Here is a 23148-nt window from a genome sequence, read left to right on the forward strand (position 1 = left end):
CTTATAATAGCAAACTCAGGGGTCCTCCCAGTACATTATGAATCAAACACACAACTACACTGCAGGGCGGGAGGGCATTGTAAACTAATGCATAACAGAAAGAACCTTACTACAGCTAATCTGATATGTTTAACACTACTTGGGCAGTATCCAATGGGACCATTCCACATCTGCTGGATCCGTTGCACTCACTGGATTGACTGCTTGTGCAAGGGGGCTTTGACGCTTCTAAAAATGACCTCAGAAATTAGTGCAAACACTCATTTCTGGATTGGGACAGGTCAATGGAACCCCCTTCTGAGAGCTCTGCTGACTTGCCCCCATTTGGAAATGAGTGTTTCTACTTGTTTCAGGTTATTTTAGAAGCGCCAAAGCCCCCCTGCACAAGCAGTCACTTCCACAAGCATACAGGCACAGTAGGATACTACCCCTTGATTTTATACTTCTTAATAAAATAAATTGTAATAAAAGGATTACAGCTACAGTGAGGCTATACCTATAGGTAAAATTCCCAAGACATAAACTAAGGCTGTAATCCTATACACACTTACCTGGGACTAAGCCCCATGAAATTCAATGGGATTTACTGCTGATTAGACAGGTATAGCATTATGCTGTAAATCTGCCTAACTCTTTAAAGTCTGGAGGTGTTCTTTGAAAAAAACCTGCACATTAGAAGCCTTGATAATCCTAAAACTGGATTTACTGATAACCTGGAGAGAACTTCGAGTTCCACAGAAAGTATGGCTCACAATAAGGATATGAACATCAAATAGGAGCTCAATGTAACTTTATGTTACTCATTCTGATTTTACTGTATCTCTGTTCAATAAAAAGCTCTGTAGTCATTAAATATACACAATAATTTGTATAATCTATTATTAATGTCTGAAGATGAGGGGTAGGCAACACCGTGTCCTCCAGATATTTTCAACTACAACTTCCATAAGTTTCAGCCAGCATGGTCAATGGTCAGGGATTATGGGAGCTGTACTCCAAGACATCTGGAGAGCACCAGGTTGCCTACTCCTGGTAGAATATATCAGAAAATCTGATATATTAGACAAAACCCAAATGCTAAATCACATATCCTCTGGAATGAACTTCCCTTTATGATACGTCAGGCACAGTTGATCATGTGCTTTCGACGATTATTAAAAACTTATCGTTTACCCCAGCTTTTCCCAACCACTAACTTGTCTAAGGGTGGAATCCTATCAGGATAGTCAGCCACTTCCGAACCTGGAGGCAGCCGACTATTCAACGCAGGTCAGGTGGAGCACGGAGGAGATCCTCTCCTCTGTGCTCCAGCTGCCCTGCATTTGCAACTAGACAGCTGATTTTGGTTGTCTAGCTGGAGACTTCGGAGTGGGAGGCTGCATGGCATATAGGAAGCATTACAATGATGGTCTCCTCCGCCAAGAATGCCCCTTTTCATCAGCTCCACACTGCATTTACGAATACAGAGACAGGGAAGAACCATGCCATCTACGAGATGGCAGGGGAGGAGGCGGGGAGCATGGTTTCTGGGAATCAAAAAATCCTATGGCCATCTAGACATTGTCTAGCGACCATAGGATTGCTCTTTAAATCTTGTTGTGCTTTTATAATAATATATTGTTTTATAATTTGCTGTAAACAGCTTCTGGAATTCTAAATCGGTATATAAATATTCTAAAATAAATAAGTAAATAATACAATGCTATCCTTTAAAATGAAAAGTGAATTGCCTTCAAGGTCTCTCTCATGGACTATTTTCAAGTAGTCACAACTTTGCACTTTCAAATGTCATGATCTTTCCTCCCATAAGGATGATGGAGGACTATGTACACATCAAGGCTGAACGTGAAAACAAGGCATCGAAACACATAAACGTTAATATGTATTAACTGGCAGATAAGCTTTACATTTCTTTCTCAATAACAAAAACTGAGATAAATTACTTTTAATTACTAGCCTTGATTTAGAGAAGCACAAGTGGGACCTGCAACAAAATCCTGAAGTGTGGAATGCTCATCCATTATGCCATTCCATTCCCTCACAACCAGGTTTTCTGTTTCCCCCGCCAAAAGATTCCATGGCCACTGAGCATGCCCAGTCCTTGCTGAGCTGTTTTGGGATTCCTCCCTGCTTAGCTATTGTTTTTCCTAAAGAGACTTTGTACTTCTGCAAACCTTGGGTTTCCCCCAACTTTGCATGTGCATGGATGGTGCAATTTTGGCTACATAAGAACCAGCACTCAGAGAACTAAATTAGCTATTACTATATATACTGGTGGTACAAATCCACAAATCTTCAACAGGGTTACCCCCTGTCCCCCATCCCTACCAAAGAGCAACCCTGACCACAAGGTGTATCACAAGCTGCTTTTTAAACTGCCCTGAATGGCAGTTTAGGGAGACTGATGGTTAGGAGAAAAGAGGAACAACCCATACAAATGGCCTGACCAGTTCAAAACAACACAGTTTTAATCATGAAACAAATCAAGAAAAAATGCATCTGGGTTAGGAAGAACCATAAGATACTCAATTCAGACTATACCTCCCTGAAATGCTGTTTGTCAGTTTCCTTACCTCAAGTTGTATGTCCTCAAGTTACGTTGTCTCCTCTTTGTGGCTCGCAGTTTGACAAAGGTCCGCCCTGTTGGGTCAAAGACGCATAGGACAGTGATGCAAACACTCAGAATGACGACCCAGTTGCAGACGACCATTCCTAGTGAAACAGGAAAGATTCAAATGCTCAGTACATAAGTGGCAAATATAACTGATTCAGCTCATTTGCTTTGTGTTTACATTTTTTTCCTGCCGCAACACACTCCATCTGGCCTTCACCAACCAAAATGAAGGCCATTCCTGAATAAAGCTTCTGGCTGCCTCAGAGATTCTGAATGCAAAGGGAAGCATCTTAAAACATATTTAATATGTACAGTAACACCAGGGATCTCAGTTCTCTCAGTGAGTGAAAGGAATTATAGGCAAATTGTAGTGACACTGAATAGTTAGAGATGTACTATCAGTTAATCTTGAATTGTGCTGGTTTCCAGAGCCATGGCAAAAAATATATACAACACTTTTTCAGGCCACCAAATAGCAGCGAGACATCAAGCGCTACTGTCATTCCATCCATATATACTAGTCTTATTCATGTCTGTGAATGGGTTAAGTCTATATTCAAAACATTGGGGCTAGGGACTTTTAGGAATATGAAAAAGTGAATTCATGCAGAAATCAAATACACACCCAAAGTGACACTCTTGGCAGTAACATCATTGCAGGAGATGTAGTACTGGGTTAACCAAACAATGCCCACAATAGCATAGACAAATTCAATCACCAGGATGGCTGAAACAATAAGAACATAGTGCACAGTGGCAACATTACTCTAAAAAAATAGTAACTCGTTTCAAATGATGTCACAGACAGCCATATTGTGGTCCGTCCCACTACTGTATTACTCATCAGCAGTGCAGTTCTCGGGCAGTAAGAAAAACGTCCATTCTAATATGTTATTTTGCTCCAAGAAAAATCATACAAACTTGTTTCCAATGTAACTACCTAGCACACACACCCCTACCACTTCTTAGGAAAAAAGAGATTCAAAGAATTAAATTTAAGAGGGTTTAAAACATAGTAATCCTCAAGGAAAACATTCAAAAATCACTCAGCACTTCTCTCTCATCCCCATTTAGCATTATAACAAATAGGTATTCTAAGAATATGGACAAATTCCTAGATATGTAATACAGGCAACAGCAAATAGTCACATGCATTCAGTCTTTCTCTGTCCCACCCCAGTTACTCTGAAGACAGATTAATCTTGTCAAATATTTACAGTGTGAGAGTCTATTAAGATAAATTAATCTCAAAAGGTATGCAATATGGCATATGAAATACATTTCCTCCCCACTCCCATTTCTATTAGGAAAGGTACTTATGGTTGTAGAAATCTCAGGAAGGCGCACATGAGCATATGATATATTTTATTTTAGTTCTGGAAAAAATGTAGGGGGAGAAAGATAAAATGCACGAATATATACTGTACAATAATTGGCTAGACAAATCTGGGACCTAGAGTTACTGGAGAACTTATTCAAGCTAGGGATCAGAAGAGAACTTTGGGGACTCATGAAAGCCTGCCTCAAAGGAGAGGCAAGCTTTTCAAACCCCCCACATTCTTCTGTGGCTTGGATAAAAATCCAAACAGGAAAATTGCCAAGTACCCCATTGCCATTGCAGCCCTTGGGAATGACCCAAGCAAGGCCCACTGAAGGTGGTATTATAGAATTATTGTTGCCTGCAGTATGAATGTTAATTTATTTTATTTTTTCATATGTCTTTTCACTGAATATATCAATAAGTTACAAATGTTCATTTTTTAATGTCACAGTATAATCTCAGGTCAAACCTCATGTTCTAGGTTTTCACTACACTTCAAAGCCAGAACTAGCTCCCAGAAGTGTAACTGGCAGAGTTGCAAAATGTGTGTATATTTCAGTGACACTGTTGCAGGCAAACACCAGATACTGCTCACAGTGAGTAATACACTTTACCTCTCCCTCCATCCCAGTGCCTGGAGCAATCTGGGAAGTGTTTTTGAAGATGATGATGATGATGATAATAATGATGATGTTTTAGACACTCATTTGAGAACTGTGCAAGTTTCCCTTTTAGTCATGCCCTGCCATTCAAGAACATTTTATCAGGGTGGGGAGGTGTGTGTGTGGGGGGGTCATTTTAATTTCCCCTAGGATTGTTTAAACCAGAAACTGCATTTTTCTGAAAAGTAGACCCCCTATCCCACCCACCCCTCCCCCCACCTCCAGTCATGTCTCCAATTATGCCTGTATAATTACAACTAGCTCCTCCAGGTGTATGTTCCACAAAAATAATCATTTGTATGCAGCCAAAGTTCAGTAAGGGCCCCTTTCTTGCAATAAATGTCCAGCTCATGTCCTGTGGAGAGGGGATCCATTTATACATTTCTTCAAGTAACTACCTCTCTTCTGGGGATATCAGATTTTCCTATAATCCTCAATATTTGGTAGCTAGAAAAATGCAATTCCCCAATCCATCAACTAGCTACCTCTCTATCCCATGCCATTTTGAGCACACTGGTTGCGCATGTTCTAGGGGCACTTATTAAGTAGCACCTATCACACCAATAGTGATGAGAAAAACAACTCCGCTCTCTATACCAACTCTAAGAGGGTTTTTTCTGCCCCCTTCCCCCAGAACAGCACTAAAAGGTTACTCTAACCTCATAACAACAAAAAAGTTTCCAATAGTTGCAGCAGTGCTTCCCTCTACTATTCACAGAACATTAGGAAGAAGCACTGAAAGGCACGAAAAGGAGAAAAATATGAGCCCCTTTATGTGCATAGGCATGCATGCATAAGGCAAGGAGAGTATTTTAAAAAAACTTCTGAACAGCACCACACACGGGAATATTCTTTAGAAACAGTGGAACTGCAAAAGCAGCTGCCAAGATGGGATATAGGCACTTATTAAAAGGAAAAGTTGAAAGTGTGTCATGCACTTTTCTAGAATGGGGCTTAGATTTTGTTTGCTCCCCCACCCCACCCCACCCCACCCACACATGCTGGCCTCCACCATATCAACTCAGCTTTAAATTCTAAATGTGAATTCTCAAGCTTCTTTAGGGAGGTATAAGTCTTTCAAAGCAGAAATAGGAAGAGCAAATTTTATTTTCCTTGTTAACATCCTGAAATTCACATTCAGAAAGGGAATAATCACTTCCTGTACATGAAGCATACATTCAAGAAACAAGTAATTAAACAAGAATAGGCAGCAAGAAGTTGACCTGTCAAAATGTTTAAAATTGGCTTTATGCCTTGTGTACAATATTTTCTTAACAAATTCTTATAAAAATATTTGCCTCAGGACAAGACAACAACCTATCCACCCACAAACATCTATTTTGTGTGTGATATGAATGGACAACCAGTTAAAAAAACCTTGTGGGAGAGCAATGCCTGTTTTTTTCCCTTTTTTCTGGTAACATTTTTTGAACACCTGGATGTTCAAAAAATGGGGGCTGCACGAAGAGATTGTATGCCTTTTGGAAGACAAAGCAGATCTCCTGTGCATATTAATGGAAGAGAGGCCTTTTCAGTACCTACACAGCATACTTGGTGACAGAGGGGGAATATCCATGATTGTCTGGTGGAAACTTTAAGGTACATGTGGAGAGCAAGGGGAAAAATACAGTTTTTCAGTTAGGTGGGTCTAAGTTTGGCATTGTGTATATTACACTATGCATAGGATTTTTACAAATCAAGTAGCAGGGCAGGTAGAGAAGCATAATCATTAAATGTTATGTCTGTGTTCTGCAAGATGGCAAAGTAAATATACTTCTTACCAAAAGAAATATGTTAAAATTTGCACCCCTCTCTCAGTAAAAGAAAAGAGCACATGCATTGCTGGGAAGGTATAAAATGAAGTGATGTGTAAGCTACTACTTTGTTTAACAAAGGTGAGAAGGTGGCATGGATCCAAAAAATTAAAACAATTAAAAGTTCACCAGAGAACACTTTATACTTGGTAAATTGATGCAGTGAAGGCATCTGTGACTGTATAATAAACTTTGACTGAATGATTGATGCAGGCTTCATGGGGACAATTAGAAAAAATAAGATTGCTGTCTTTCTTGAGTCTGTAAAACAAGTGAAACAATTACTAGATCTATAAATGCCTCTCTCCTGTCTGTCTAATAACATTCACAGCAGATGCAACAAGGCTAAAAAGTGTCCTTAGAGCCCCTAGATAATAAGACATTTAAGGTCAACAGAAATTCTGGAAAAGGATGCTCTCCTCTGCAGTATGTACATTCCGAAGGGGCTGAATATTCATATTCTGCAGGAGCAGCTGAAGTAGTAAGTTTTAGGGTTTTTCTGTTTACTAGTTTGCTGAGGGAAAATCCTTTGAGAGTGAAACAGAGGGCTCCATCAAGATCAAACTTTTTTAAAGTCCCCTGGTCATCACTGTCTCTTACCCAGTCTGACGTACAGAACATATTGCATTGAGTCCCGGGGTTCTGTGTACAGGATGCTGCCACGCATGCTGAGCCAGATGATTGCGACTTCTGCGATCATGCAGCTGAGCAAAATACCCAGATAGCCTCTGCCGTGGTCCACCAGGTTGAGAGAGCAGGTTTCATTGGGATTGTATGCCAGTCCAAAGAGCACCACAGAAAGGATTATGAACCTATCACACACAAAACACATGCAATATTCCCTTGATAAATCCTGAGACAGCATATTCATGATTAAAAAGCATTAAAAGTAAGGGAACAGCAGTCTTGTGCCTTGGCAATATTTTGAGTATAGGCCTTTGGGAAGGGAAGTGTCTCTTCTTTGGTATCTGGGAAGCTGTTAGTTTATTTTAAGCACTATACAAATAAATAATTAGTTGTGTGCATTCACATCTTCATGTATCTAATTGGAATGAAAGGTCTTCCCATAATAAACCAGTTAGTCTCTATGGTGTTGCAGCACTTTTAATACTTTATTCACAACATTATTATTTTGTCACCACCCATGAAGTAAATATGACAGGGTTTCCAGAGTTAGGCACAAATGGAACACCACCAATGATACTATATGCAGGTGGCTATGAGTTTCTGAGATTATAGGCAAATATCACATTTAACCAATGGCAAAGTGGTGTTTCACTAATGTCATCCATTTATTTGTGGTATGCATTTAGTTACTACTCTGATAGTAAAATGTTGATTGTTAGCTACCAAGGATTTTTTCCTGCCCACATTCATATTTCTGGATGGCATTCCAGAATATACTCCGTGTTTCTTTGCAACAACAGAGAGAGAAAAAACAGAGACTGCAATCCCTTTTGACAGATCTGTCTACTTCTCCATTGTGGCCAGGAGGTCTGGAAATGGAAAGAATAGTTAAAACCTGTACATGCTTTCAGTAGACACCAGAGGGCAGAAGGAAATGCAGCAGACAAACACTATTCTAATCCTACATCAAAATTATAATGCTCCTTTGCCAAATTGATATTTACCTTGCTTGCCAACATAATGATATATACATGATATATGAGAGCATGCCTACTTTATAAAAAGTAAAACAGTTAACTGTCACAGGTGCCAAAGCTTCCATTAACCTGCTTGCTCTTCGGGAAGATGACCAACAAGATGTGTATTACACGCACACATATATACACACAATACAATGCACACAGCTAAATTCACCATGAACAGCAGAGCAGGGGACAGTAGACTCTGGGCTTGTAGGATCTACTTCTTTTTTTTTTTTTTTACTAGAACCCTGAAATCCACCAACTGGAGCCTGGTGCAAAAGACACAGGAATTTGTGTTGAGTATCAGAACTGAATGGAGCTCACAGTCCTTCCACACAAAAATCTGCTCCTGGTTACCCCTAAGTGACCTTCATTTCAGCAGTAACATTTAGTATGGGGGCGGGGGTGGGGGGAGTCATTTTGTTGCTGCTGTTTTCAAGCAATTAGGAGTCAGAAATCCTTGATGATCTATTGCAAATCAGCCGGAGTTCTTCTATGGAGGCCTCAGTCCTAATTCTTTTTATACATTTTAGATCAGCAATTTTATATGCCCAGTAGTGTTTTAGATTTTATGTGTTTTGTGGTTGGTGCAAATATTCTTATAATTTTTAGTCTGATAATTTTATTTGTTCTGTTGTTTTTTATGTATAATGTGTTAATTACAATGTCCTGAGGCTGTTACAAATAAATATATGGGAAAGGTTTGGTGGCAGTCACAAATAATGAGTCAAGCCAGTATTTATGAACCCCTGTGGAATGCTGAGATTGGTAGTTGTAAGGAAGGCTAGCAGACTGCCCAGGGCCTTCACAAAACTAAAAGTCCCAGTGCAACAAATTGCTTTAATACCAATTTGAATAATATGATAAGGGCAAATAAACTGAAGCTCATTACAGACAAGACAGATGATGGTAACAGGCAGTCTGATCAATATAGGGAGTTGGTGGGTGCCTGTTCTGGATTTATTTATTTATTTTATTTAAAATTATTTTTAGGCTGTCTTTAACTGTGGAACCTTCTCAAGGCAGCATACAACATAAAAACCATACAATGTGGATAAATAAAAAAATCAATAAAAACATATTCAATAGAAGCCTATAAAAACAGGGATTACCAATAAAAACAGAACTTATCAAATGGGTAAGTAATCCCAAATGGATGGGACTGCATACCCACTAAAGGAGTAGGTGCACAGACTGGGGGTGCTTCTAGACCCAGTTCTGGTCCTGGAAAGCCCAAGTGCTTTTTATCAACACAAGTTGGTGTATCTATGTTGCCACCCCTGTACAACCTGGCCACTATGAGGTAACCTCCAGTGCATTAAGGATTTATCGGGTAACATTTACATTTTGAATTGCACTCAGAGACAGATTGGAGGCCAGTGCCATGTTTTCAGTTCATACCCACTAATAATACTTTGCACCTCTTTAGTGTTTTTGTTTATTTAATGGATTTTAAAACTGCCTTTCAGGATAAATTATCCTCCCATGCCAGTGACCTGGTTTATGCGTAACAACAACCCATCAGCCTCTTCCACTTTGGTGCACAACTCACAATTGGCTCCTTCATAGGTTGTGCAGCATGACATGGAAACCTGGACTGCTGGGTTGTTTAGGGGCTAACCAACCCAGCAGTTACCCAAATTCTGGTTCCTCTGAAGCAGAAGGGCACACTAAGGCATACTGCAAGCAGTGTACCCATGGTGGTCCACAAAAAATAAATGCATATACTCAAGGCACTGACTGCTATACATTATCGCTTCCAATCTGCCATCTACACCGTCCTGGCCTTATGCGTATGGGTTATGGAAAAGGCTCAGAGAGCCTATATGAGTAGTGGATAGAGAGTTCAACTTGGAAAAGAGAGCCCTGGGTTGAAATCCAATCACCTTTGCCAGTCACTGTCTCTTGGGGTGGAAGGGTACAAATATAAGATGTATATGGAAAAATTGTATGAGATACCACTAAAACATTTCTTTCTCAATGAAGATGAAGTAGCTGTGGGGCTTGCTCCTGTTTTTGCGGTGCCTGGAAGCAACTTGCTTAATTTTTGTTTCTGCTTCTATTATAGACGGTAAGCCTTGGTCCAGGATGCCTTCTCATATACAAGCCTCCCAGTGCACTAAAATCAGCAGGGAAGCCCTTGCTCCAAGTTGTTCCTTGCTGGATGCTAAAATGGCAGGAATGAAGGGCAGGGCCTCCTCAGCAGTGGCATCCATCTGATGGAACTCCCTCCCTGGAGAGGTTTATCAGGCCAATTATATCTTTTTTTAGAATGATTTTTTTAAAGAATTATTTTCCAACAAGCCTGTGAGGGGGTCACCTGAGTGGTTTTGGTTTCAGATGTTTTGTCATCTACCGAGAACTTTTGAGTATGGCTATGGAGATCAATGCTGCTTCTGGTTGTCTTATTTATTATAATGGTGCTATTGCCTGCTTTAAAACTCTCCCAGCTGACTTAGAAATAATTTTGATGTTTTTGACTGCCTCCCTGAGGGCATTATGAAACTATGCTAGTTGAATAGAATTACATAAATAAAAATTAATGCACCCTGAGTGCTTTTTCTTTGTTACTGGCAGAATGCAGTTGTAGATGTTTACATTCTTTTGTTTGTCTGCTATCTTCTGACAGTAGCTAACACTACTGGTGCCACATTTAGAGCAGCTGTAAAAAATGGTGCATAGATGCAATGGTGCATGGGCAATAAATTTGGTTGATAGGGTCAAAAGACCCACCTCTTACTAATACATACAGAAATACTTTGTACATCATACATTTTCTGTCAGTTCTTCCACTAATGCATATCTTACTAATAGTCATTTTGTTACTACCATTTTGAAACTATTTGGTACAGTATGTCTTCATGGTTTACTTGAACATCAGATTTCTAACACATACTGAGGAATATATATCACACATATACAAATACACAGAGAAATATGCATTCACATGCATGTACTCTCCCTCTCCTGGATCCATTTCCCACATTACTTTGCACATTTGAGCCCTTAACAGCGGGTAGTATAAAATACAGCATTTTGAACTGCACTTTTTGAAATAGGGGGCACAGGATTCTACTGGTACCTGGAAACGAGAGTAGCAAAATAAAACATGAGCTGAGTTATAGAAGCTTTCTGCTCAGTTACGTTTTCACTTACCAAGTGGTATGAAGGAGGAAGAGAAAGATGGCCGGCAAAACAAGGTCATCACTGCCTACAGACCAGCGACGACGGAACACCACAATCCCTGGCATGGCTAGTGGGTCTGGGGAGGATCACCAGGCACAACACTCACCTTCTGTAATAGAAGCAGAAACAACAATTAAGCAAGTTGCTTCCAGGCACCGCAAAAACAGGAGCAGGCCCCACAGCTACTTCATCTGGTCTTCATTGAGAAAGAAATGTTTTAGTGGTATCTCATACAATTTTTCCATATACATCTTATATTTGTACCCTGCCTCCCCAAGAGACAGTGACTGGCAAAGGTGATTGGACTCCAGCCCAGGGCTCTCCTTTCCCAGTTGAATTCTCTATCCACTACTCATATAGGCTCTCTGAGCCTTTTCCATAATCCATACACATAAGGCAAGGATGGTGTAGATGACAGATTGGAAGCGATAATGTATAGCAGTCAATGCCTTGAGTATATGCATTCATTTTTGGTGCACCACCATGGCATCCCATCTCCACTCTAACATTTGTGGTTATCAAATAGAAATTTTCTTTAGTAACATAAGAGCTAGGAAAATGCTTTTTTAAACACAGAATTAGGTAGACTCTGCAGAGATTGTCTGATAATTTCTGCTCGCCATGACAAGCATGGCACTGCCCTCTGGTGAGTATGACAAGAAGCCAAGACAAGAAGATATAGGGTCAAACTGGGAAACCACTTCCTGCCTCGCACTGCTTTTTCCTCTTCCAGAGCAGGAAAGGTGGCCAGAGAAGGTTGGATGCCACTGTCAGGGTGCCTCCAGGCAGCAGCTGGCCCTTCCTGCTGGGCAAAGGCCAGTGGGAGAGCAGTCAGTCAGCCAATACTATTGAGATGCACTCAAGATATCTCCACCCAGTGCTACTCAACTGGTCACCCTCTTGCCAGCCTTCTTCCAAAATGAAAGGCCAGTGGGGGAGGCGGGTGGGATAACAAAGGTCAGATGCCTCCAACCAGTGTTGCCCAACAGGTGTTTTCCCACAGGACTTCTTTCACCAATGGGAAGGGCCAGCTGACAATAATATCCAACCTTCTCTGCCACCTTTCTTGATGGGGAGGGGGTGGGGATGAGCCTGGCCAGAGGTGCTCAGGGTGCATCTGATCAGTCACCCAACCTAGCATTTTCCCCTCCCTCCACTGCCTTTCTATCAGGAAAACCATGGGGGTGGGGCTTATCCAATGATGAAGGGGGTGGCTACATCTGTGGTTTGTCCAGTAAGGCCAGCCAAAAATTGTAGATCCATATCCATATCAATGGCCAAGCAGATTTCTAGACTCTCTGGACACCTTCATTTAGAATTACAGATGTGACACCTTGTCATTATAAGGATTAAGAAGAACACCGTTAGAGACAGATAGGAGGAAAGCATCCGCTGAAACAGGAGTATAACTCCATACTGTGTGTAATACTCTCTGGATTCCAGTTCACAAGATTAGTTGGAATCTTATTACAGAGCTCTGTATAGGGAAGTGATCTTTTCTGGATGCTTGTGGAAGCTCTTACCTTCCCTGTCTACTAGGTAGCTTAGCATCTTTATTTCATATTATAGTTACACGGTAGACAAAAGCACCAAATGGGGATGGGTGGTGGTGGAGACTTAATATAACATCCTTATAATCAAATTAAGGTTAGGAAACCTTCTGAATTTGTGATAGTGTTCAACTGCAAAACTGATAGCCAACAATTCATATTAAAAAGAACAACACTAAGATCTGTTTTTCTAGCTTTTGGAAGTGATGGAAGACTATGTTTGCAATTCTAGGAATCCTTACGTGGAAGTCAATTCCACTGAGCAAAGTGAGACTTACTTTAGAGTAAACATGTATGGGATTGGGCTTTGAATGTAACTGTTTAAATATAACTATGGTAGGTAAGATGCACAAATATCTGTTACATCTTCATAGGGCTATCAAAACTGAACTTTTGTGCACAAAGAAGGATGCTGAGTCACAATCAGAAAGGGTGTGGAACAGTAGCAAGGTTTTTGATCTTGGTTCTCCAAGATCAGCACATATGCTACTGAGATGATAAAACCCAAAATTCCTATGTATTCCAAAGAACCACCCATATGTCCACAAGGAGTTAGACAGGTTATGGAATTTGCCAACAGGAAGGGCAATTATGTCTGTATCTATTTTTGTATTAATTTTAATACTACGAACTAAAGCATGATGCACATAATCTGCAATCCTGGTATCAGCTTTCTTATAATTGCAATTAGACCGAAGGCCTTTTGAATCCACTGAGCCTTCTATTCAAATAAGGTTTTTGATATAGCAGAGGATCACACTGGCAGATAGGGGTAAAGCAATTTTTGCCTACTTCCCCCTCCCCTGCAGTTCCCCACACTGTTCTAGAGGATCCGATTTGGAGCAGATTTTCAGAAGTGCAAGGGGCTGCAGGGAGAAGATGGAATCGAAAATTCTTTTCCTATTCCCTTGTGCTGACAGGAGCATCCTGTGATCAGAACCCTGCTCAGGAGTACTACTACCAGCAGAAGCAAACACAGGATCCAAACCATTGATATCATAGACTCTCCTTTGCTGATGCAAACCAGGCAGAGCTATTATGATGTGACTGTTTTGAAGTCAAGAATAGGAAAATCTTCTGTTTGTTCAACAACTCACAAAGGAAGTTAATCCACTCACCTAGCATTTTGTTTGACAGGACATTTTTCTGCTCTTACCTTTTCCCTCTTTTGTCCTAGGTGCACTCTTTTAAGCCATCTGTAATGTAAGTATCCCACACAATATCCAAACTCTTGGCATATTGTAATTCTCTGCAAAAATCTTATATGCGCAGTCATCAAATGTGCACCTACTAATAGAGAGCAGACAATGGCCTGGTTCAGATGAATATGTCTCTGGATGTATGTAGAGCCACTTCACTCCTCCCTTCACATGAACCAAAATCAAACCAGAAAGTCTTTCATTACCATGGTTTCCCATTTTGTCCAAACCAGGAAGCTATGGTAATCAATTCCACAAGCCAGGATGTTAAACAGCAGTTGGTTTAATATTTTGGCTTGTTGTGAGGCTGGTAACCATGGCTTCCCTGTTTGGACAAAATAAGGATCTATGGTTAATGAAAGACTTCCTGCTTTGTTTTTGGTTCATGCAAAATTAAGTGGTTGCTTACATGCCCAAAGGCTCATTCACTACCTGACTTATTAAGCCAAGATATTGATAGTCCAATTGCAGCCAATGAATAATGCTCCCACCATCTAGCAATTTACAATTGTCTTGGCTTTCCCCAGTTTGTTATTAGGTCCTAAAAGAGCGAGGGAGTTTTTGATAGTATTAAAAGTATGCTCTGTATGATCATATCAAATATGCTGGACTATCTAAAGAGCCAAGAGAATGACTTAGTGGAATGCAGAGTTCTTGTGAAGAAAGCTACTTTCAGGAATGAGTCTGAAACTCCAGACATCACCACTGTCTCTATGAGGGCTGCTCAGCCAGATCCTTTCAAGATGTCACACAGTGTCTTTCACAAATCCATCTCGATGAGCACATCATCCAGCATGAGCATATCCACACTGTCATAATGAATGACTGGCCATTTCCCCTGTATACATTTTGCTAAGGCAAACAGCAGTTGGTCCACAGTACTTACTGGGATTCATGCTGGATTGAGAAATTCAATCATTTGCCTTATAACATCCATGTCATAAGTTGGTGGTGGAGTAATAGATTTCCAATAGAACAGAGAAAGGAAAATATTCAAAGGTGGAGGTTTCTACAGAAACAATAACAAGTAACATTTTGGCTGCAGGCATCTTGGTCTGGATATTCAAAAAGCTACAGGCTTATATAATTTATTTACTACTGACATCAGCCATCTCAGATTTCAGTGTCACATTGGGATACTACACAAAATTCAAGAGGGCTCCTAGTCTAATTTGAGAATCAGATATGGAAGACCCACAATCAAAACCTGGTGATTTTATCCACTCAGAAACAGCAATTATGCTAACCCATCTGAGTATAAGGAGATACCATGAGTGATTCACTGTCCTAAGCACAGCTGCTGTACAATAATTATATCCACAGTTTCTTCACCCAGCTCTCCACTCACCCAATTAACTGTTCAAAAACTCTTCCTCTAGTTTGAGTGTCACATCAACAACAAAAAAGTTGTGTATGCTTTTTTCCTCCCCCTTAAGAAAACTTCCTATATATCTTTGTGAAACTCTGGAGCCGATATGACAGATTGTTCTGTGATTAGTCCAAACACAGCTTGCATAGCAGCTCTATTCAGTTTCAATGTCTAAAGGGCCTATTCTCAATGCAGCAAATGGCAGCTGTGGTTTTCAGTCAGCCCCTGCTTGCTTCCAGGCACAGCTGCCAGAGGCAAACAAGCTGATGGCATGTGCTGAAGTCAGCCCAGATCATCTTTTGGCAACCCATCCTGAACATCTCTGGACAGTTAATGGCCAGCTGTTTCCCCTGCTGTTTCCCTCTTTTCCAAGGACTGGGTAGTAGCAACAGTGCACTCAGGGCCTATGCAAGTAGTCTTTCCTACTCAGAAATTCTGCCAACATATTCCAAATGTTGCATTAAAATATATCCACCCCCATAATTCAGAGGTAAAAACATACTGCAAATGCATGCAGTCCAAATGTGTCCTTGGAAAAGCTGGTGGTGTTTGTACCAGATCACAGATGGAGTCACTGTCCTGTGCTACACTTCCAAATTCATTGTAAAGAAAGCGAGTTCCTTAGTTAAGGGGGTCCCCCCCACCAGTGATGTTCTCTGTGATGTCTGAACAGATACCGAGAACACATCAGATCTGCTGGCTAGGAGAGTTTTTGTCTGTTTCTTGAAAGTACCTTTATGGGTCTGCTTACTTATCTGCTAGCAGAGACAACTCTAGCCTCCTGCATGAAACAGAGCCATTCTCAGCTAAGAGATGGGCAGATGACCTGCAAGCTGAAAGTGGCTCAGTTTCAAGCAGGAAGCTGGAGCCCCTTCAGCTCAACTTGCTGTTTCACATAGTAGACTGGGCTATTCAGTCATGAGTATTTCTGCTTCTGCTCTTTGCAGGAGCAAACTGCACACCCATAAAGAACAGCATAGAAAATCTGACAGGAGCAGGAACAAGGAAGAGTTGCTCTTCTCCCAGAAAATAATGTGTTGAGATCTTCAGGGCACCTTAGTGCTCCTCAATTCTCCCTGGCAGTGTCCTTTATAAAATAACTCTGATGATCTCATCAAACTCTAACAATTAACCTCAACAGTGACCTGAACATGATCTGTAATAAGTCTCAACCAAGCCCATAGTTTTTGCCAATGTTCAGCTGTCCTATTTCCTTATCATGCAGCTTGTTGTTGTTGTTGTTGTTGTTGAGTTGTTAAGCGTGTCTGACTCTTCGTGACCCCATGGATAGCACGCCAGGCCTATCATGCAGCTACCCTCCAGCATCTTGATCCTGTTGCTTCCCAGCAGTATCCCCTCAGTCTTGTGTATTTATGGCCTAGTGCTGGCATCAGTGCACCTGATCTCCATTTACTTCCATTGTTCACTCAAGTAATGAACAAAATGGGCAAAACAGAAATAATCTCATCTCTTATATGTATTATAGCCAGGTTGCTTCTCAGAGCATTCCTGTAGTGATGGGCAATACACAGTTTCCACTTCTAATATTATCAACAGATTTATTGTTTTATACTGGGTTCAAATTCCAATCTCAATACTCTCAGTAGAACATTGATTTTTCAACAGCTACAACATAGGGGCTTGTACGAAGTTACATCAGGGAATCAAAAAACGTCGTTACTGGAAAGTCTGCTGCTATCCTAAGTTACATTGCTAAGAATTTAAACTATTTGTTCTTTTTCTGTTATTCTTAAATCTGAAGAACTTCCCAGAAAAGAAACTCATTCCTTTTCCTACTTCAACTTTTCATTGGACCCTGTTCTCACCCTGCATCAATCGGATTTGGTCTCCTATACACATGGCCACCCAGGATAGGAGTAAATGAACACATGAGGAGACTCTACAATAGTCAACAAAAGGGTGGGAAAAGCAGTACTGGGGTACAATCTAAAAAACGATAGAATGATCTCAGTATGAATCCAAGGCAAACCATTCAACATCACAGTAATTCAAGTCTGTACCCCAACCACTGAGGCTGAAGAAGCTGAGGTTGATCGGTTCTATGAAGACCTACAACACCTTCTAGAACTAACACCAAAAAAAGATGTCCTCTTCATCATAGGGGATTGGAATGCTAAAGTAGGAAGTCAAGAAATCACCGGGATAACAGGCAAGCATGGCCTTGGTGTACAAAATGAAGCAGGACAAAGGCTAATAGAGTTTTGCCAAGAGAACACGCTGATCATAGCAAACACTCTTTTCCAACAGCACAAGAGGTGACTCAACACATGGACATCACCAGATGGTCAATATCGAAATCAGATTGATTATGTCCTTTGCAGCCAAAGATGGAGAAGCTCCATACAGTCAGTAAAAACAAGACCTGGAGCTGACTGTGGCTCAGATCATGAGCTCCTTCTTGCAAAATTTCGGCTTAAATGGAAGAACGTAGGGAAAAGCACTAAACCATTCAGGAAAACCACCTAAATCATATCCCGGATGGATATACAGTGGAGGTGAGGAATAGATTTCAGGGATTAGACCTGATAAACACAGTGCCTGAGGAACTATGGACGAAGGTCCGTAACATTGTTCAGGAGGCAGCAACTCAATCCATCCCAAAGAAAAAGAAATGCAAGAAAGCAAAGTGGCTGTCTGATGAGGCTTTACAAGTAGCTGAGGAAAGAAGGGAAGCGAAAAGCAAGGGAGAAAGGGGAAGATATATCCAACTGAATGCAGAGTTCCAGAGAATAGCAAGGAGAGACAAGAAGGCCTTCTTAAATGAACAATGCAAAGAAATCGAGGAAAACAACAGAATGGGAAAGACTACAGATCTTTTTAAGAAAATTGGAGATCTCAAGGGAACGTTTTGTGCAAAGACGGGCATGATAAAGGACAAAGAAGGCAGGGACCTAACAGAAGCAGATGAGATTAAGAAGAGGTGGAAAGAATACACAGAAGAACTATACAGGAAAGATCTTAATGTCCCTGATAGCCTTGATAGTGCGGTCACTGAACTTGAGCCGGACATCCTAGAGAGTGAAGTCAAGTGGGCTTTAGGAAGCATTACTAACAACAAAGCTAGCGGAGATGACAGTATCCCAGCTGAGCTATTTAAAATCCTAAAAGATGATGCTGTTAAAGTGTTGCACTCAATATGCCAACAAATTTGGAACACTCAACAGTGGCCACAAGACTGGAAAAGGTCAGTTTACATTCCAATTCCAAAGAGGGCAATGCCAAAGAGTGTTCAAACTACCGTACAATTGCGCTCATTTCACATGCCAGCAAGGTTATGCTCAAAATCCTACAAGCTAGGCGTCAGCAGTATGTGAACCGAGAACTACCAGAAATACAAGCTGGGTTTCGAAGAGGCAGTGGAACTAGAGATCAAATCGCCAACATTCGCTGCATCATGGAGAAAGCAAGAGAATTCCAGAAAAACGTCTATTTCTGCTTCATTGACTACGCTAAAGCCTTTGATTGTGTGGATCACAACAAACTCTGGCAAATTCTTAAAGAGATGGGAGTACCAGACCACCTCACCTGTCTCCTGAGAAACCTGTACGAGGGACAAGAAGCAACAGTAAGAACCGGACATGGAACAACCGATTGGTTCAAAATTGGGAAAGGAGTACGAAAAGGCTGCATATTGTTGCCCTGCTTATTTAATTTATATGCAGAGTACATCATGAGAAACGCCAGGTTGGATGAATCACAGGTCGGAATTAAGATTGCCAGGAGAATGATCAACAACCTCAGATACGCAGATGGTACCACCCTAATGGCAGAAAACGAAGAGGATCTAAAGAGCCTCTTGCTGAGGGTGAAAGTGGAGAGTGCAAAAGCTGGTTTGAAACTCATCATTAAAAAAAACTAAGATCATGGCATCTGGCCCCATCACTTCCTGGCATATAGAAGGGGAAGAAATGGAAGCAGTGACAGATTTTATTTTCTTGGACTCCAAGATCACCGCAGATGGTGACTGTAGCCATGAAATTAAAAGACGCTTGCTCCTTGGGAGGAAAGCTATGGGAAATCTAGACAGCATAGTAAGAAGCAGAGACATCACCTTGCCGACAAAGATTCGTCTAATCAAAGCTATGGTTTTCCCAGTAGCAAAGTATGGCTGTGAGAGCTGGACTATAAGGAAGGCTGAGCACCGAAGAATTGATGCCTTCGAATTGTGGTGCTGGAGAAGACTCTTACGAGTCTCCTGGACAGCAAGGAGGTCAAATCAGTCCATCCTAAAGGAAATCAACCCTGACTGTTCATTGGAAGGACAGATACTGAAGCTGAAGCTCAAATATTTTGGCCACCTAATGTGAAGAGAAAAGTCACTGGAAAAGACCCTGATGCTGGGAAAGCTTGAAGGCAAAAGGTGAAGGGGACGGCAGAGGATGAGATGGCTAGATAGCATCACTGATGCAATGAATATGGACTTGAGCACACTCCGGGAGAGAACACAGGACAGGAAGGCCTGGCGTGTTATGGTCCATGGGGTCATGAAGAGTCGGACACAACTGAACGACTGAACAACAACATGAGTTGGAGGCACTGCATTACAGTGGTTCCACTCCTACTTGGATGGCTGATTCCAGAAGGTGGTGCTGGGGGATTATTGCTCTGTGCCATGGGAATTGTGCCATGGGGTTCCACAGGGCTCTATTTTATCCCCTATGCTGTTTAACATCTACATGAAACCACTGGGGGAGGTTATCCGGAGGTGTGGGCTGAGGTGCCATCAATATGCGGATGACACCCAGCTCTACCTTTCTTTCTCAACAAACCCAGGTGAGGCAGTGGCTGTTCTGAATCAGGGCCTGGCTACGGTAATGGACTGGATGAGGGCCAATAAACTGAAACTCAATCCAGACAAGATGGAGGTACTGTTAGTGGGTGGTTCATCTGCCCAGCTAGGTGATATTCAACCAGTTCTGGAGGGGGTTGCACTCCCCCTAAAGGATCACATTCGTAGTTTGGGGGATGCTCTTGGATCCAGAACTGTCACTTGAGGCACAGATGAACTCAGTGGCACGGAGCACTTCTTATCAGCTTAGGCTGGTATACCAACTACGCCCTTATCGGGACAGAGATAGCCTAGCTACAGTTATCCATGCTCTGATAACTTCTCATCTGGATTACTGCAATGCATTATACGTGGGGCTGCCTTTGAAAACAGTCCGGAAACTTCAGCTGATCCAAAATAGGGCAGCAAGATTGTTAACAGGGACTGGCCTGCGAGCTCATATTATGCCAGTACTTTTTCAGCTGCACTGGCTGCCAGTCCATTTCCGGGCCCAATTCAAAGTGCTGGTATTAACATTTAAAGACCTTAACAGCTTGGGGCCAGGTTACCTGAAGGATCGCCTCCTCCCATATGTGCCTGCCCGGACCTTAAGATCATCGTCAGTGGCCCTTCTCCGTGAGCCCCTGCCAAAGGAAGTGAGGCGGGTGGCTACTAGGAGGAGGGCATTTTCCACTGTGGCACCCCGGCTCTGGAATGAGCTTCCTAGCGAGGTTCGCCTGGCACCTACACTGTATTCCTTTCGGCGCCAGGTGAAGACCTTTTTATTCTCCCAGGCATTTTAGCTTTCTAAATTTTTAGCTTTGCTGTTTTAAATCTGTATTTTAAACTCCTGCACTGCTGCTAGGTTTTATTGTGGTTGTATTGTTACATTGTGGTTTTAATGTTCTATATATTTTAAATGGTTTTATTGTGTGCTGTTTGGTTTTAATTTTTGTGAACCGCCCAGAGAGCTTCGGCTATTGGGCAGTATAGAAATGAAATAAATAAATAAAATAAATAAAATGTTCATGTGTGAAATGACTGAAGACTGCAGAGACTGCATGTATATAGAGACTACAAAGGATATATCCATGAAACAAAACAAAAACAAAAACAAGAAATAAGAAAAGGGGAAGAGATTAGAAGTAATAATTGAAAAAACAGGAAAAACATGTAGAAGTCAGAAGAACAAACTAGGAGAACAGTTGCTCTTTTGTGACATTATATTACTTAACTAGAGTCCTCTGCAACTCTTAATCTAAAACTCTACAAAAGTAGATAATTTCCCCTACTTGTAAACAGGGGTGGTGCTAGGTACCTAAAAGATCCAGGGTACAAAAAAATAAAAAATTGCACATATTTGCATATGCTAATTTACATATGCACATATATGTGCATAATTAGAAGTAATTACTATAATTTAAACTTTATAGAAGGCAAGCTAATTAACCTCTTTCTTGCTTTCAAGGCAGAACTTTGCAATGTCCCAAATTGTGCTTGCTTAAAACTTACCCTCCATGCACCCACACTTTTCCTTGGTCTTTCAGAGCCACATCCAGATGGGGAGGATAGAATGCCTGGGGCAAGCAAAGAGCTGAATGGCACCTTAAACATTTACCAATTAACTGCAAACTGAACATGGCACACTGATAAGGGAGAGTGTGGGAATCTATTGTAGACTACAATAACCCATGCTCTTAGGCTGCAAATTTGCACAATTACTAGGAAGCAATCCCCATTAAACATAGTGGGATTTACTTCTGAGTAAATCTTCACTTGCTCCCCTCCCCTCCCGCCCCACATCACCAACGAGCACAACAGCACTGGGCATGCCTCAGGACTGACGGATGTTGCTTTGCTGCTCCTGGTCCCTGGACCAGGTGAGGAGGCAGAGAGAGCCACTGCCAAAGGTGGCTCCTCATTTTATTTCACATACTTTGATGGGGGGCAGGGTAGTTTCTGGGATTCCAGAACACTTTTTTTACAGTTTCAACTTATTAAAATCCTAAAATCTACAACAACTGTTGCAATATTAAGTTTCTAGCAACCCCATCATTGTACAAAACTACCAAAATGTACCAAAATGCATAGTTGGATATCTTTATTAGGACCAACCAAAATTCCTAATAAAGGTATTGCCCAACTGTGGATTTTGGGTTTTATTTCTCATGGACTAGCATGGCTACCTTTGTTTTTGATTGTTTGTTTTTTAAATTACCAAAGTTATCAATCCCCAGGTTTCTCTCTAAATCCAGATATTGGAACTATCTTCAGGGCGGATTAAGACAAGTTGCAGTTCGGAGTACATTTATTAAAGAGTAAGACTCCAATCCTACATACACTTACCTGGGAGTAACTCCCATTGAACTCAGTGTGACTTACTTCTGAGTAAACATGTTTGGGATTGCACAGCAAGTTTGATGTAATCCTGAATAAATTCCCCACCCACAGATCTCTCTGTACCCCCAGTTGTTTCCCCATCCCACATAATTTCCTGTACCATCTCAGCTACCTTTTCCTACCCCACAGGTCTCTATAGCCATGTCCAGGGCTGGCCCCAAAGTATTTTGCTGCCTGAGGCAGAGCAGCAAATCCCCCCCACCACCACCACCAAGGTACATAGTAGTACTCAAAGCCAATCAAGTTGTTTTGGCCCTTGAGGCAGAAAATCCTACAAGCACCTCTCCCCTTCCCTGGCAGTGAAAATATAATGAATGAAAGAATGAATGAATGAACTTCTGCTTTTTCATGATGTCCTGAATCAGCTGTACGAGGTAGGTTTGTGTGTGTGTGTGTGTGTGTGTGTGTGTGTGTTGTCTGTCGTCTTTAAAGAACCCTGTCTCCTAAGTACACCCATATTTGTAAAAAGGGTTGTATGGACAGGGGAGAGGAGAGCATTTGACTTCAGAAAAAACCTCAGGCAGGAAGATTCAAAGGAGGCAGCTGGAGGGGAAGCACAAGTGGGCAAAAAGCAAACGAATCCAGGGAGATCAGA

At 41.4% G+C, this 23148-nt stretch overlaps 1 protein-coding gene across 2 annotated transcripts in view; it reads right to left on the minus strand.

Annotated features, from left to right (window-relative positions):
• Positions 1–23148, minus strand: part of DAGLA (diacylglycerol lipase alpha) — a 147746-nt gene that overhangs the window by 36256 nt on the left and 88342 nt on the right. For both annotated transcript variants that reach the window (XM_084828742.1, XM_084828733.1), the window contains exons 3-6: positions 11217–11355; positions 7012–7223; positions 3240–3341; positions 2574–2712 (exon numbers count right to left, since the gene is read on the minus strand). In XM_084828742.1, the coding sequence (XP_084684868.1) occupies positions 2574–2712; positions 3240–3341; positions 7012–7223; positions 11217–11311 (548 nt within the window). In that variant the 5' untranslated portion in view covers positions 11312–11355. The remainder of the gene's footprint in view (positions 1–2573; positions 2713–3239; positions 3342–7011; positions 7224–11216; positions 11356–23148) is intronic.

Source organism: Heloderma suspectum, chromosome 1 (assembly GCF_057233095.1).
Source record: "Heloderma suspectum isolate Gila_16-S chromosome 1, 16-S_ref, whole genome shotgun sequence".
Classification (NCBI taxonomy): Eukaryota; Metazoa; Chordata; class Lepidosauria; order Squamata; family Helodermatidae; genus Heloderma; species Heloderma suspectum.